The sequence below is a fragment of the Gobio gobio genome (assembly GCF_949357685.1).
Source record: "Gobio gobio genome assembly, chromosome: 15".
Lineage (NCBI taxonomy): Eukaryota > Metazoa > Chordata > Actinopteri > Cypriniformes > Gobionidae > Gobio > Gobio gobio.
In genome coordinates this window covers 48,222,206-48,237,836 of record NC_137108.1, presented here as the reverse complement: position 1 = coordinate 48,237,836, position 15,631 = coordinate 48,222,206, and the positions used below count along the sequence as shown (strand labels likewise).

Here is a 15,631-nt window from a genome sequence, read left to right as displayed (position 1 = left end):
TCTAAAATAACTTTATGAATCGGCGACAATAGTTTTTGTGCGCAAAAAACCCCCCTAAATAACGACTTACCTAGTGATGATGATTTCAAAACACGGCATCATGAAGCTTTGAAGCGTTATGAATCAGTGAGTCGATTCAGCGGTTTGAATCGCCAAATTTCAGCAGTTTGGCGGTTTGAGAAGCGATCCGAATCATCATTCGGCTCACTGATTCATATATATATATATATTATATAATAAATTATTAATAAATTAATAAGATAATTTATTAATATGAACTATGATTGAGCACATGGTGATTTCTTATGTATGTGTAAATGATTGAGACCGAGAGTTTGATTTAATTTGGACAATGACATTAATGTTTATTTCGGCTTTGTTGTTACAAGGCCGGGTTTTTTCCCTCTTTCCCTTTGCTGAGAATTGTGTTCCTGAATCCTGTCCTTGCTGAATATTCGTATTTCGTTTTAGGCTGGCGAGCCATTCCCTCATTTCGTGCCTGGAAACAGAGAAAAGAGTGTGAAATCTGCCGAACTGGTAGGATTAAACTATTTTAGCTTTTTTTCCCCCTACCTGGATCTTCAGTGGATCAAACATTGTGTTTTTTTTCCCTCCGGGATTAATTATTTTTTTTCATCCTTGCTGAACATTGCTTTATATTTTTGAACTTGAAATTGAGACACTGAACTCAAACGGAAACTCAACTGGACATTAAAGGCCCTTTCACACCAGACACGTAACGAAAAAGCGAATATTTTGCGCGCGAATAGTTCACGTCAAAACCATTCACATCAGCCGCCACATGGATTTTTGACGTCTGTGGCGTTTCAGAGCTCCTACATCCAAAACATTTGTGGCGACAGCTGAGAAAACACAGACACTTCCTCATTCAGTGAAGACAAGCTTTTCATTTGATTTAAAAGACCGAAAAGAAGGGTTTGGGTGCACCCAGTCTTAAAAGAAGGGGAGTATGCTAATCTTGTACAGGAGCTAAAACATTATCATGACCGGTTTCGCACTTACTTTCGAATGTCCATGGGACAATTTGAGGAGCTCCTACAGAGACAGTAGCAGCACATCTGATGAGACAAACACACACTTCAGGAGCCAATCGATCCGGAGCAGCTGTGTTTCCAGTTGAGTCACAATGTAAACATTTAAGTGCCACAGTCGTACAGACGGAAACACATTCACTTTCCATAGTTGTGGACACAATTCGATTCAGAAAAAAAATCAAGTTTTAACTCAAAAGGTTATGTTATCTTCGTCTGTATAGTCTACAGTGACTTGCACGTAGCCTAATCCCACAGGAGCTGTAATCTCGTGAGAAATGCGACACCTGGCAAAGGTTAATTGATTGAATAGCTAGTGACATCTACTGGACATTTCGTCACCTTTGATTCCTTGTATGTGATTGGTTGAAGCCTTTTCTGTCGCCACGAGAGTGAAAAAAAAAAATCGACATTGAAGCGAAAAGAATAAACTTGGAACACTGTGGAAGCACTCGTTACACAAACAGCTAAAATAAAACCAATTATCCGTGCATCAAAATTGCGTCAAGTGTGAAAGGACCCGGCATGAAATCAAATTTTACAATTTGTATTTTTATATTTAATATTGTAGTGTTTACTATAACTGATTTATCTGTGCACTTCATAATTTTTTTTAATTTAATTTGCCCTCATAATCTTTAATCAAACACGTTAACTTTCCCTCCCCCCTCGAAACGACTTCTCTTCTCTTCCTGTCATGTGCTATGGTGCGAGGGCGGCGCTTCCTGTCTCGTTTCTGCACTGCCTCTCAGAAACCTGTCACTGATCGTAGCAATATGGTGGTTAGGTGCTTTTTTCTCGGTGTACACAATACCTTCTTCAGGAAGGACTTGAGGCAAAAAGAGAGAAATATATGAGAAATAAAAGCTTTTTTATGTAAAAATTACTCAATATAGTCGGACGAACAGCTTGTCGTGACGGCTCGCACTTAGGAATGCAGTGTGTGTGAATGCGCTTATATAAGGAGAGCTGAGAAAAAAAGTTTTACAGAAATAAAGCCATAAAAGGCTTAAAATGAGTGAAATCTGTAGCATAAACCAGCGAAAAGTGAGGAAATATGCTCATTAACATATGTAGGAAAGATTTAGGGAGAAAATACATTTATTTAAGAGATAGATCGAGTTTTTCTCCACAACTGAGTGCAAACTGGCTTTCAAATCTGCCTCCATTTTGTTAGCAACGCCTAACTTCCAACGATCCAATCAATTCCCAAAGGACGAAATCAAGTCCTGCCATACATTTTTTTCTAATTTCAGAAGCCGTTTCACTCGGATATATACGTCACAATAAGGAGAAAAAGATGATCTCAACTTCCGTTTCACGCCGACTAGGGGTGTGACGAGACACTTATCTCCAAGGGGGTAATCCAGCCCCCGGAAACCGTACCTCCCATAGGCACGACCATTTCTAACCAAGCCATCACCTGCTGTTAGCATCCCATTGACTCCCATTCATTTTGGCCTCACTTTGACAGTGAAAATCTTTACATCTGAGGCGTTTAAAGACTCCATTCGTCCATTGTTTATTTCTAAACAAACACGACAATGTATAAAAGGCTCCATTACCTTGGATCTTACACTATCGCCCCGTTGAAGCTGTTTTTGTAAAATACAGGCTAACGATTGCGTCATAACCACGCGACTGTGTCGCACTGTTGAGGAAATTACCGTATAGACCCGAGGAGAAGCTCGTAGGCAATCTTTCACCATCTATGAGGCAATCGGGGGGTATCAATTGGTATTCAGTCAGGCCTCTCTCTCCAGACTGCAGATGGTCCAGAATGCGGCAGCTCGTCTGTTGACGGGTACACGAAAACGGGAACACATTACCCCTGTTATCGCCTCTCTCCACTGGTTACCTGTCCATTTCAGGATTCATTTTAAGATTTTGGTGTTTGTTTTTAAAATCTCTTAATGGTTTAGCACCTAAATATTTTTCAGACCTGATTAAGCTTTATGCTCCGCTAAGAGCACTTAGATCTGTTGACCACTTGCTTTTAGTTGTCCCACGGGTAAAGTTGAAGAGCTTGGGTGACCGACCATTTGCAGTGAGGCCCCGAAGCTCTGGAATAGTTTGCCCCTCTATATTAGACAGGCTCAAACACTTGCTTTAAAAAAAAAAAATGCCTAGAAACTTATTTTTATAGACTGGCATTTGACACTATGTGCTAGTTGCATTTTTTATTGTGTTAATCTTACAGTTTTCTCTTGTGTTGTTGACTGTTGTTGTAACGGTAGGGTGAACCAGGAACAGGTTGAAGACTCAGAAGATCACAATCAAACAAACTTTAATCTTAACTTCACAGGAACATGCACACAGGCAATCATAACAGTGACTAGACAGACTGAGTGTACAAGAGGAACTTAAAAGCACTTAACTAACGAGAGTAACCTTGGAAACAGACAAGTCCTCTCTGGACTGGGGACGGAAGGAATGGCTGGAGCCATCACTGGACTCTGGGCTCAGGGGCTGGAAGTGGCTCAGACCAAAAGTCTATTAGTCAGTGGTTCTCCACAGGGACGGGATACGTCGCTGGACTCTGGACGTGGACGGGAGTCAGAAGTCAATGTCCAGAAGTCAATGTGCCAGCTATCAATCGCTGGCTCTGGCGTTGCTGGAGTCGCCGCTGGCTCCGGTGGGGACCGACTTCCGGCAGCGGCCATCTTGGACGAGGATGCTGGCTGGTCAGGAATCGACTCTGGAGCAGCTGTGGTGGGCTTGGGGTGAGCTGAAGCACTCAAATATTTTCGGGATGGAACTGGATGATCATGGGTCAAGTCTTCAGATACTTCATCAGCGAAATCCGAACCGTATAGGCAGAGGATGAAATTAATGAACTCGACTAGGGGTAAATTATAATGACCAGGAGACAGGAACTGATATAACTCATCATCCAGTCCCATCCGAAAGTAGGCCTTGAGTGAAGAATCACTCCAGCTCACCAGATGTGAATAAGCCAAAAACTCCACAAAGTGCTCCAGTTTTGCCGGAGGGAGAAGAGATAATCTTCAGCCATTTTAGATGTCTGTCTAGTCATCTGTAATGGTAGGGTGAACCAGGAACAGGCTGAAGACTCAGATCACAATCAAACATAAACTTTAATCTTAACTTCACAGTAGGGCTGTCAATGAATATTCTAAATTTCAATATATATTCGAATAGTTTTTAAAAAACGAATTTCAAGACAAGTGGCGGGAAACTAAAACAAAAGAACATATGACAGAATCAAAACACCACTGAAAGACCAAACAGACAGACAGACATGTGACAGTTGTATCATTGGTATTTGTTTTCTTCTTTTATGCGTTTACAGCACTTTGATAAACTCTTGCTGTTTTTATTCCTATTGGGTATCATTTGAATTTTATCGATTCCGATCCTTATCGATTCCTATTTTCGATTCCAATGAGGTAGAAAAAAACATTCACATTTATTCTGTTTTATTGCAAAACATTCCATTGTAGCTGAATATCATGAACAAAAATAAACAGGACAAGCAAAGCAAACACTCAGTAATTAAAAAAGAACAAATAAAAAATTTGCAGTCGCAACAAATAAATACAACTGCATAAAGAAACGATTGAAATAAACAGTTTTAAGATTTTCAGGTATTCAGGTACAGAAACTAATCAAATGTAAAATAACACTGCACACTATGAATAAAATGGACATTACAAATATTGTTACAAAATATATTCAGTCAATAACAAATTAATTTCTCTTTGTCTTTTTTGTTTTGTGTTATTATAGAGACGGCAGCAGGTATATTAGGCTGCTGTCCCAAGTCTCTCCTACTCATTTTAACCAGACCACCACCTAAACTAGCTGGAAGGGTCTCAGCAGGACTCACTCATGGAGAGCAGAAGCGTCCGTAAAACAAAATGCTCTTGGTTGGATTGTGCCGGATGAAGAAAAGGAAAGGATGGTCTGCATTGAAGTCCTGCGGGATGCTCTCACACAAAAACATCCAGGTGACGGCGGTGGCTGCAGCCGCTTCGGTTCCTTCCTCGTTGACTTCAACAAAGGCTTTATGAATCACCTTCGACACCACCAGGTCTTTGGTGGAGGTCATGCCTGAAAGGTTCACCTTCTGCTCGTCAAAAACATCCTCCATTCCCATGCTGATCAGAAGAGTCTTCATGTCGTATTTTTCCTCCATCTTGAATCTGGGCAGAGACACTTCAACCTCCGAATCATACATGACTTCTGGTTTGGTCCACTCCATGAGCTTCTCGTAGGTCAGTGCCTTTTCAAGCTGGATAATAAGAGAGACATGTCAGATGAATAGTTCAGTCAAAATTAAAACATCTGGCTAATCAAGCATTCACATCACCTTCTGAAGGCCAGTGGTGTCGTCTTCCATTTCGTTAGGAAGGATGATCAACATACTGAGATTCTTCCCGTCATACGGCAGCTCCAGAACCTGACTGTTCATCTCTGGGATGAAGGCCAGAGGAAAGTTCTTCTTTTGATGCATCATCTTCACTGGTTTAGTTTGATTCTGCCAAAAATTAACAGAAACATATTACAACCCCTCAGATTCCATCAGGACTGTTAAAAATATTTTTAAAAAGCATGAAATATAACCTTGTTCAGCTTAAACTGCCCATCACTGGTGGCTTCCTTTGGGAATTTCTTCTCCCAGTTTCCCTTGAAGTAGATGGCGTTCACCAAGACCAGTTTCGTCATCTCATCAATGACTCCTGGTGGCAGCAAGTCCTTGATCTTCTCTAAAATACAAATGGATTTGAACTGATTGGTTTGATATTTTTACTATATAGCTCAACTCAAGAACCCATGAAGCCAAACATGGCCCTTGAAAAGACAATTTTGCTGAACCTAAAGTGCTGTAAAAACATGAAATAACTTTTATTTTTGTATTTTTTGTAAGAGTGTAGAGTAAGTTTTAAAATGAGAATAAGTTTTGACCTTGTGTTTTTTCCTCCACCCATTGGTTGATGTTGACACGAGCAGCCTCTGATTTGTTCATGAAGTCCACCTTCTCCAGTCCGGCTTCATAGTATATTTTTGCGTCATTGAGGAATTTCTGTAACATAGCAAACCGATTGAGGTGCAAATTATATTATTGCTGAGAACTTTTACAGAACCTCTAGCGAATAAACCGAGTCTTACCTCAACAAACTGGTAGGATTGCTCTGCGTAGAGGCGGTTGGCAAGACTCAACACATACGGGACTCCTGGGTTGTTCAGCTCACTCATAAACTTCTTGAAGCTGGAATGAATTTCGTCCTCAGTTTTTTCCTCAGGACTTTTCTGTTTGGATTAAACAATATCAGATTTAATCAGACGAACGCAAAGGACACAGCTGTCCATGCAATCATAAAGTCATGAGGTTCCCAACTAACAAAAATATGTTGGAAGAACATTCTCATTAAGTTATGAAAATGATTTTTGCATGTTCTCTGAATGCTCAAAGCATAGTTTTTTAAACATTATATTTCAAAATTTTGCAATCATTATGATAATGTTACTCTTGAATGTTCTCTGAACATTCTGAAACAAGTAGTATCACGTTTAAAAATCGTTAGATGAACTAAAACATTTAAGAAAAAAAGTTCCATAATGTATAAATAATACATAACTTTGAGAGAACCTTGACAGAATGTTAGGTGTGAACTGGGTCAGTGTTTGATGTTCATACGATACCTTGAGGTCCGCAGGTGTCGGAGGATTCTGGGTTTGCTGCATCATTGCTTGTGCAGGTGGAGGATCGTTAAAGCCCAGGACCTGCACAGCATTATTATGGGAGAATTAATAAAGATAACTTCAATGTATATTGTGAATGTACTACTCAAATATGCATTAGAACAGTTTAAAATGACAATGAAGAACTGATGATGTCTAACACATTCTTCACGGTAATGAATAACTACTAGTATCTAATAAATATGTACTAGTTACAATTGGAATACATACTAGTCAGAACTGAATAGTTGATATCTGAATGAAAGATCCCCATAGAAGTCAATGGCAAAAATTTTAAAGGGGTCATGAACTGCATGAACATGAAATGTTATACTGTTGTCTGAGGTCAACTTATGACGTTTGCATGTTTTTTACATTCAAAAACATCATAATGAATAAGTCATAGGCAATTTTCTGGCATGGTTTTGAGGCTCTCTGAAAAACGCTCGGTTTTGATGGGCGTGCCACACTGAAGACTTGGAAGTAATCCACGGCTAGGATTGGATACAATTTGCATATTTAATGAGCTTCAGCTCCCCTCAGTTCATGTGGGGATTGTTTTGAAAGTGTCTGGGGAAACGCTCACAGGACTAGCGAAATGCCTTTATCAAACAAACACAATGATTCATCTCTCATCCACCCGCGATTGATTGGAATGTTATTTTTGTATTTTGGCATCGGTGAATAACCGCGACCCGTACACGCACACACGCGCGCGTTCAAGAAAGGAATGTTATTTCACTATTTAAGATAGCCCGTCGGCAGGCTGGTTATACGTTTTGGTAGCTGTCTGAAAAACACATAGCCTCGGGACGTTGGGCTTTGCGAGCACTGGCGTTACAAGTCAGAGTCTGATCACGAATGAACCAATAACACCTTCTCCAGCCTGTGACCGCGTGCTAAGGTATGTAATCAATAGATATCAAACGATCTGTAACAATGCAATACTAACACATATAAAAACATGTTTTACTCACATAAGTGTGTTGCACCGTTCCTGTCGGATCCAATATAGGAGGCACAGCATGGTGTTTTAATCTCAATCTGACTGCAAATCCAGTCTCGACATGTACAACCCCAAATCAGAAAAAGTTGGGACAGTATGGAAAACGCAAAAAAAAAAAGAAGTGATTTCTAAATTTACTTTGACTTGTATTTCTTTGCAGACAATATGAACACAAATATTTCATGTTTTGTCTGGTCAACTTCATGTCATCTGTAAATATGCATCCTTTCCTGTCATTCAGACCTGCAACACATTTCAAAAAAAGTTGGGACAGGAGCAATTTAGGGCTAGTAATGAGGTAAAATGGTTAAATAATGATGTGATTTGAAACAGGTGATGTCAACAGGTGATTGTAATTATGATTTGGTACAAAAGCAGCATCCAAGAAAGGTCTAATCCTTTAGGAGCAAAGATGGGCCGAGGATCAGTTTGCCAACAAATACGTGAGAAAATTATTGAAATGTTTTAAAACAATGTTCCTCAAAGAAAGATAGGAAGAGATTTGGATATTTCACATTCAACAGTGCATAACATAATTAAAAGATTCAAGGAATCTGGAGGAATTTCAGTGCATAAAGGACAAGGGCGCAAGCCTAAGCTGAACAACCGTGATCTCCGATCCCTCAGGCCGCACTGCATCAAGAATCGTCATTCATCTATAAGCGATATCACCACATGGGCTCAGGACTACTTTGGCAAACCTTTGTCAAGTAGCACAATACGTAGTTACATCTACAAATGCCAGTTAAAACTGTACTGTGCCAAAAGGAAGCCCTATGTTAACAGTGTCCAGAAGCGCCGTCGACTTTTCTGGGCTCGGAGGCATCTGGGATGGACCATCACACAGTGGAAACGTGTACTGTGGTCAGATAAATCAGTATTTCAGGTATTTTTTGGGAGGAATGGACGCCGTGTGCTCCGGACCAAAGAAGAAAAGGATCATCCAGACTGTTACCAGCAACATGTCCAAAAGCCAGGGTCTGTCATGGTATGGGGTTGTGTCAGTGCCCTTGGCAAAGGTACCTTGCACTTCTGTGAAGGCACCATTAATGCTGAAAAGTACATAGAGATTTTGGAGCATAATATGCTGCCTTCAAGAAGACATCTTTTCCAGGGACGTCCATGCATATTTCAACAAGACAATGCAAAACCACATTCTGCATACATTACAAAGTCTTGGCTGCGGAGGAAGAGGGTACGGGTACTTGACTGGCCTGCCTGCAGTCCCGACCTGTCTCCAATAGAGAATGTGTGGCGCATTTTGAAGTGCAAAATGCGACAAGAAGACCCAGTACTGTTGCCCACCTTAAAGGGTAACTAAACCCCTGCTCAGAGCTTAACTCCACCCACTGGCAATTTTCAAAAAATGCTGGAAAAGTGGGCAGAGCCCGGCGGACACAGAGGGGACGAACCGAGGGCGGGGCTGAGCGGAGGGCGTGCACCTGAGACCCGCAGTGACGGATTGATTGACAGCTGTCTGACTCGCGAGTCTCAAAGATGGAGAATGACTGGAGTGACGCCAGCTTTGCAACAGAGCGGTCATTTCTCCTACCTTCACCTGAAGTGGAGGAGGGTGGATTGTCTGTAACAGACACAAACCCGGAGCCTTATCAATGCGAGCCGCTGCTCAAACTGCGTTAACTCCCGATGCCGACGATGCTAGTGAAGCAGCCGCGCAAGAGAACTGACCTAATCTATCTGCGTCCGTGGCAACCACTTGCGTGTCAGGGTTTGAAAGCGCGTCTCATGTATGAAAATTATCTGTACACATGACGGGCGGCAATAATATCGCAAGAAAAGCCTGACGTGTACTGACAACTGCATTATTTAACCGTATTTTCTTCAATACAATGTTAAAGCAAGTGTCAAGTGAGTTTCATTCATAATGTTTCCACTTCATGTAACATGACAGTTCATACTGGAGTGAAGCCGTTCTCATCATGTGATTGGGGGAAACATTTCTGAGGGCGTGGTGAGCTCGTGCCAGGGGCGCGGATAGTGAGCCGTTGGAGGTACCATCCTACGTCACGATGTATCACAATGTCCAATAGGAAAATTCAACTGCAGTAGCCACCGTTCAACCTTAAGAGGGCAGCACTTTGGCGGTTTTACACCATATTTTATAGAATTAAAACACTTTATACTCAAATGTCAAAACATTTACTCGAATCAATGAACAGCATTAATAAAGCCCCAGTATTACAGATCATTAACTAAAAAAAGTTGGTTTAGGGTTTAGTTACCCTTTAAGACTTGTTTGCAGGAAGAATGGGACAAAATTACACCTGAAACACTTCATCACTTGGTGTCTTCAGTCCCTAAACTTATTTTAAGTGTTGTGAAAAGGAATGGCAACATTACAAAGTGGTAAATGCTTTACTGTCCCAACTTTTTTAAAAATGTGTTGCAGGTCTGAATGACAGGAAAGGATGCATATTTACAAATGACATGAAGTTGACCAGACAAAACATGAAATATTTTGTGTTCATATTGTCTGCAATGAAATACAAGTCAAAGTAAATTTAGAAATCACTTCTTTTTTTTTTATTTGCGTTTTCCATACTGTCCCAACTTTTTCTGATTTGGGGTTGTATATTGTTTACAATCGATTCTGTGGTGAAATGAAGTGAACAAACGCGCAATGTCTTACACACGTGAGCCGCTCGGTAGCGCGACCCGTTTAACTCCACGAGTCGGTGGGCGGGCTTGAGGCGGCGCCTCTGCATCCTATTACTTCAGTGGTTGACATATTGTGAGAGCTCTCGTTTTCTGGGCCTGGTGTCTATAAAAGCTTTTCTTTGACTTACATGCGATGTTTTCAGCTCTGAAACTTACAGGATTAATTTTTATATATCAAAGGCTCAAGGGAAAGTTGACTTCTCAATTCATCACCCCTTTAAATGTGTTACTAGTAACAAAAGAATAGTTACTAGTCACTATCAAAATAAGTACTAGTAACTAATGAATAAGTACTAGTTTCTATTTAATAGGTAGAGTGAATGAGTACCAGTATCTAAAAAAATAAGAGCTAGTATATAATGAATAACTACTAGTATCTTTTAAAAAGGTACTAGTATCTAAAGAATATGCACTAGTACATAAAGAATAAGCACTAGTACATAAAGAATAAGCACTAGTAGCTAATGAATAAATACTAGTATTTAATGGAATAGATCCTAGTATCTAAAAAATAAGTATAGTAGCATGGAAATAGATACTAGTACGTTTTAAGGATTAAATGTTAAAACAGCTTGCCATAATCACATATGTAGCCTATACAGTCAAATGGGAAACACTTTACAACGTTACACATTTATTAATATATGTAAATAATAATCATTATATGCTCTCATTATATGAACAGAAAAGTGACTTTATTTAAAAGTATTGATGTTAAATATTGTACACATAGATCCGATCAAAATCCTTTTGAAAACATATGAGTGTTTAAGCCCCGCCCCTAAGTTCCGGTTTTGTGACTGCGGTTCTGAAACTGCGAAGCTGCGGGCATGCAGCTGGATAGATCTCGCTTGTTGTGCAAAGGCTTGAGTCACTTCCTGGAGATCACCTTAATCATCTGATCTGCTGTGTTTCCTCTTGCGCCGAGCGACACCATGGCCAGAGCCGAGGAGATGCTGACAGGAGAGTAGAACACATTTCCTGATGCGTTTCCTCCGCTGATCTTCTCGAAAAGGTTGAGAGAGAAATGTGTGTTTGCTGCAGTCAGAGAATCCATTTTCACAAGCTAGAGAGAGAGAGAGAGAGAGAGAGAGAGAGAGAGAGAGAGAGAGAGAGAGAGAGAGAGAGAGAGAGAGAGAGAGAGAGAGAGAGAGAGAGAGAGAGAGAGAGAGAGAGAGAGAGAGAGAGAGAGAGAGAGAGAGATGATCAGTATAACAAAGTGAAAAGGATTTTTGAAAAGGTTTTTCCTAACCCTCACCCTAACTTCCCTATGTAAACAACATCACATGCTTCAGAAACACTCAATCGATGCTTTTCTCTCACATGCATCAATTTTGTTAAAATCAGAACAGCAGTTTAACAGTTTGCATCATTTTCATGATTATTCATCATGTAGAAATCTGTTCTATTGGACATGTTTTACTCAATACATTGTATGAAGTTACTACTAACAGACAGAGAAGTTAACTAAAAGCATTACCTCGAGTATTCAGCAGGAATGATGAAGTTTCCCTGTGTGTCTGAGGTGATGAATGATCTGCTGACTGTTATTCTTATGTTGCCTCGCCCTGAAGAGCCCATCCTCCAAACCAGCCCTACTGTAAAACGACTCGGGTTACTCACTTTGTATTGTAGTTGTGATGGCAGAAACTTTTCAAAGCTTCGAATCAATTGAACCAGTTGCTTCGCCAAATGATTCACTGTGTTCAAAACACCACACGCTGGTGACCTCTGCTGGTCAGAACAGAGGAAAGGCAACAAAAACTCATGCCAAACATGCATAACTCCGTTTACAAACCCACTGCAAATGTTTTATTGAAAGTATAGCCTATCAGATGCAAGTAACTAATGTAATACCGTTAAATATTATGTGTCTGTATAATATGTGTTCTTTTATCAATTTTCAGGGCTTGTTTTGTTTGTTCTATGGGTGGGTGAGCTAAACACAGACTATTAACTACTATTTTAATTATACAAATTGTTGTGTCTTTCCCTTTTTATAAAGACAGAGGACACTAAAGAAGAGTCAGAAACATAAATTCAGCAATGGAACCATCTTTTTAATGCTCACATTACACTTGTATATTCTCCTGAGCACATCACTTCATCATCATTACTCCACCTATTACTTATGTATTAAAGTAACAACACTTTATACATAACACTCCTCCCCCAAAAACAGAATGTCTCTTTTTATTTTTATTTTTTTTTACTATAAATCAAGTCTTTTTGGTGGGCGTCTTTCCCTAGTGGGATAACGGCGTTCTGTGTTTGACATGGGCTCTGAAACAGATATGTTGGATCCTGGTTCTGGTTGTTTTTCCCAGTTTTTCAGTCTCAGGTGGCACAGGTCCGTTTGCTGGTGTAAGGGGTGTGTCCACAGTCACTTCTGGAACCATTGGAGAGTCTGAACAAGCAGTTGGTTTGGCAACAGCAGACTCCACCTCTGTAGCAGATCCCAGCAAGAGCTGATGCATGTGTCTTTTCTAGGTAAGCTTGTCAGATGTTAGTACAGTGAATGACACTGGGCTGGTTTGAGCTATCACTGTCACTGATACCCACTTTGGTCCTCTAGTATAGTTACGTGCCATAACATTTTCCTGGATCCTGGATGGAACAGTCTGCTTTTAGCCTTCATGTCTCTCCTGTTAACTTGCTTCTGTTGATGACGAGTTGCAACCTCTTTGACAGTAGAAGTCAAATTCGAAGTCAAAGTCTCAGTAAGTCAAATCCAGAGCGCAGCGGACACTTCAACATCAGAGAAGCTGGAGAAACCTTTGTTGTCCCATGGCTGGTGTTTCGGTATGACAACAGGAAATCGTTCTGGCGCTGCTGAAGGCTCCCTTGTCCTTGTGATGTCTTTTAAGGCGTGTTTGATGGTTTAAACCATTCTCTCTACGAGACCATTTGTGGCTGGGTTGTACAGAGCTGATTTAATGTGTTGTACCCCACAACGTTGTAAGCAAATTCTTGTGATTTAAACTGTGGCCCATTGTCACAGGGTATCCAAAACGGCTAAACATTTCTCCCAGTTTCACTGCTGTTTTCTCGGCAGTTGTATAGTGCATAACAGCAACTTCAGTCCACTTGCTTTGGGCATCCAACGTTATTAACAACATCTTTCCTTCAACTGGACCAGCAAAATCCACAGGTACAGGGATTTTTGACCAGTCCCACGGGTGGAGTGGGGCCAATTGAGGTTCATTTCTCACTTCCTGGTTGGATGGGAATGACTTTGCTTTTCCTTCAATGTCCCCCTCAAGACCTGGCCACCAAAAATAACTCCAAAAAGAGCTATTTCCTTCATTCGCACGATACCACAATGACCCACATGGAGCTGCTGGACGACCGATTTTCTCACAATGGGGGAATGATGACTCTTTGTCCCCAGAGAAGACATCCTGAATAAAATGACAGTTCATTCTATCTGGACAGGTACAGATTCAAGTTGGTGGTGTCCTTAGGCACATCTTTTACCATCTCCATGACTGCAGACAGAATTGGATAGTTCCGTGTGCATCGTCTCACCTGTGTGGATGTCACTGGAACTATTGTGACTTGCTCAAAGAAAATACCTTTCTGCTTGCTCTCGGGACATGTCACGGGTAATGGTAGTCTTGATAGACCATCTGCATTTCCGTGTTGCTCTGCCTTCCTAAATCTTATTTCATATGTGTGTGCTGATAACAGCAGAGCCCATCTCTGCATTTGGCTTGCTGCCAGAGAGGGAATACCTGTGTGGCCTAAGAATGATGGTTAAAGGGGCCGATGTGATACCAAGATGCTGGTATCTGAAAAGCCCCTTGTGTGTGTTCTCAGCGACTTTCATTTGTAGGTAGGCTTGACTCAAATCAAGTTTCGTGAACCGCTTACCCCCTGCCAAGCTAGCAAACAGATCATCAATAGGAGGAAGTGTATACTGGTCAGGAGATAGGGTTTACTGTGACATTTAAATCACCACAAATTCAAATGGAACCATCCTTTTTTAAGCACGGGTACTATAGGCATAGCCCACTCACTGGTACGATGACTCCATTGGTTACCAGATCTTCCAGAGCGGTCTCAACTTTTGATCTGATAGCATATGGCACATAAGTTTCATCGTGCCCAGTTCACCCTCTCATCTCTTCTGTCTCAGATAGGGGATCCCTGAATTTAGAGAATCAGGCAGTTAGGGATATATATATATATATATATATATATATATATATATATATATATATATATATATATATATTTATATATATTTATATGATTTATATATATATATAATATTTTTTTATTTATTTTTGTATTCTCTTATGAATATATTAATTCCATTTCTCTGTAAAGCACTTTGAATTGCCACTGTGTATGAAATATGCTATATAAATAAACTTGCCTTGCCTTGTAGGAAAGAAAGCACAACATTGACAGGACATCTACAGGGGTTGGACTGGAAGAGGTTCCACTTCAAAATGTAAGCGCGCCTCGTAGAGGGGGCTGTAGCTGAAGTGATAGTGTCAACTACCGCTGGAGGTAGGCCACTTAAGTCCTCCACATCCCATCCAGAAATCACACATAAAGGTTCCAGAGGTCTGGATGTGGGTGCCATGTGGCTGAGAAGCCAGGGAGGGACTTTCGTGAGGGGCGTCTGTTCTGGGAACCAGGTCTGGAAGGCGCAACCATCAAGACCTGCTCCCCGTGTCTGTGCGAGCAGGCTCACTAGGATAAATGCATACCTGTGAAATGCATACAACTTGAGGCAAATAATATGTCAGTGCAGTCCACGGCGCCCCAGCCCGTGGTGGAGGCATCTATTGAGGAAACATCATGCAAGGACACTTGTTCTAAGGAAACACCTGCCCGTAGAAAAAGTGAGTTCTGACATCGGGCTGAAAGCTTGGCGACAGGCAGGTGTGATCGCCACCTGGTGTGTGTCGTGGTGCCATGCCCATCTCAGGACTCGCCCGTGTAACCTGTGCTGAAATTGTCACATATGAAGCAATCTGAGTGTCGTGATCATGTCTGTGGATGCCATATGCCCCTTGAGCCTCTGAAACAGTCTCAGTGGAACCGCTGTCCTGCCCTTGAACAAATTCAAGCAGCTCAGCACTGACTGAGCACACTCGCTCCTGAGATGTGCTGTCATGTTGACCAAGTCCAACTCTATACAGAGAAAAGAGGTTCTCTGCATCGGGGAGAGTTT

The 15,631-nt window shown here is 41.1% G+C and overlaps 1 protein-coding gene across 1 annotated transcript; it reads right to left on the bottom strand.

The window, feature by feature from the left end:
- Window positions 1–3,323: 3,323 nt before the first annotated feature.
- Window positions 3,324–12,147, bottom strand: LOC307138900 (leukocyte elastase inhibitor-like). Its single transcript, XM_079837593.1, has 8 exons — window positions 11,924–12,147; window positions 11,333–11,509; window positions 6,720–6,800; window positions 6,186–6,326; window positions 5,982–6,099; window positions 5,640–5,782; window positions 5,386–5,553; window positions 3,324–5,307 (listed from the first exon to the last, which is right to left on the bottom strand). The coding sequence occupies exons 2-8, from the start codon at window positions 11,498–11,500 to the stop codon at window positions 4,903–4,905; spliced, it is 1,224 nt and encodes a 407-aa protein (XP_079693719.1). The 5' UTR covers window positions 11,501–11,509; window positions 11,924–12,147; the 3' UTR covers window positions 3,324–4,902.
- Window positions 12,148–15,631: the final 3,484 nt, after the last annotated feature.

What these genes read in the sequence shown, in the direction of transcription:
- LOC307138900 (XM_079837593.1), bottom strand. Translation starts at nt 11,500, where the DNA reads ATGGATTCTCTGACTGCAGCAAACACACATTTCTCTCTCAACCTTTTC. An exon ending in AATCCTACCAGTTTGTTGAG is followed by an intron (nt 6,100 to 6,185) that starts GTAAGACTCGGT and finishes GCTATGTTACAG; the next exon opens with AAATTCCTCAATGACGCAAA. An exon ending in ACACCACTGGCCTTCAGAAG is followed by an intron (nt 5,308 to 5,385) that starts GTGATGTGAATG and finishes CTTATTATCCAG; the next exon opens with CTTGAAAAGGCACTGACCTA.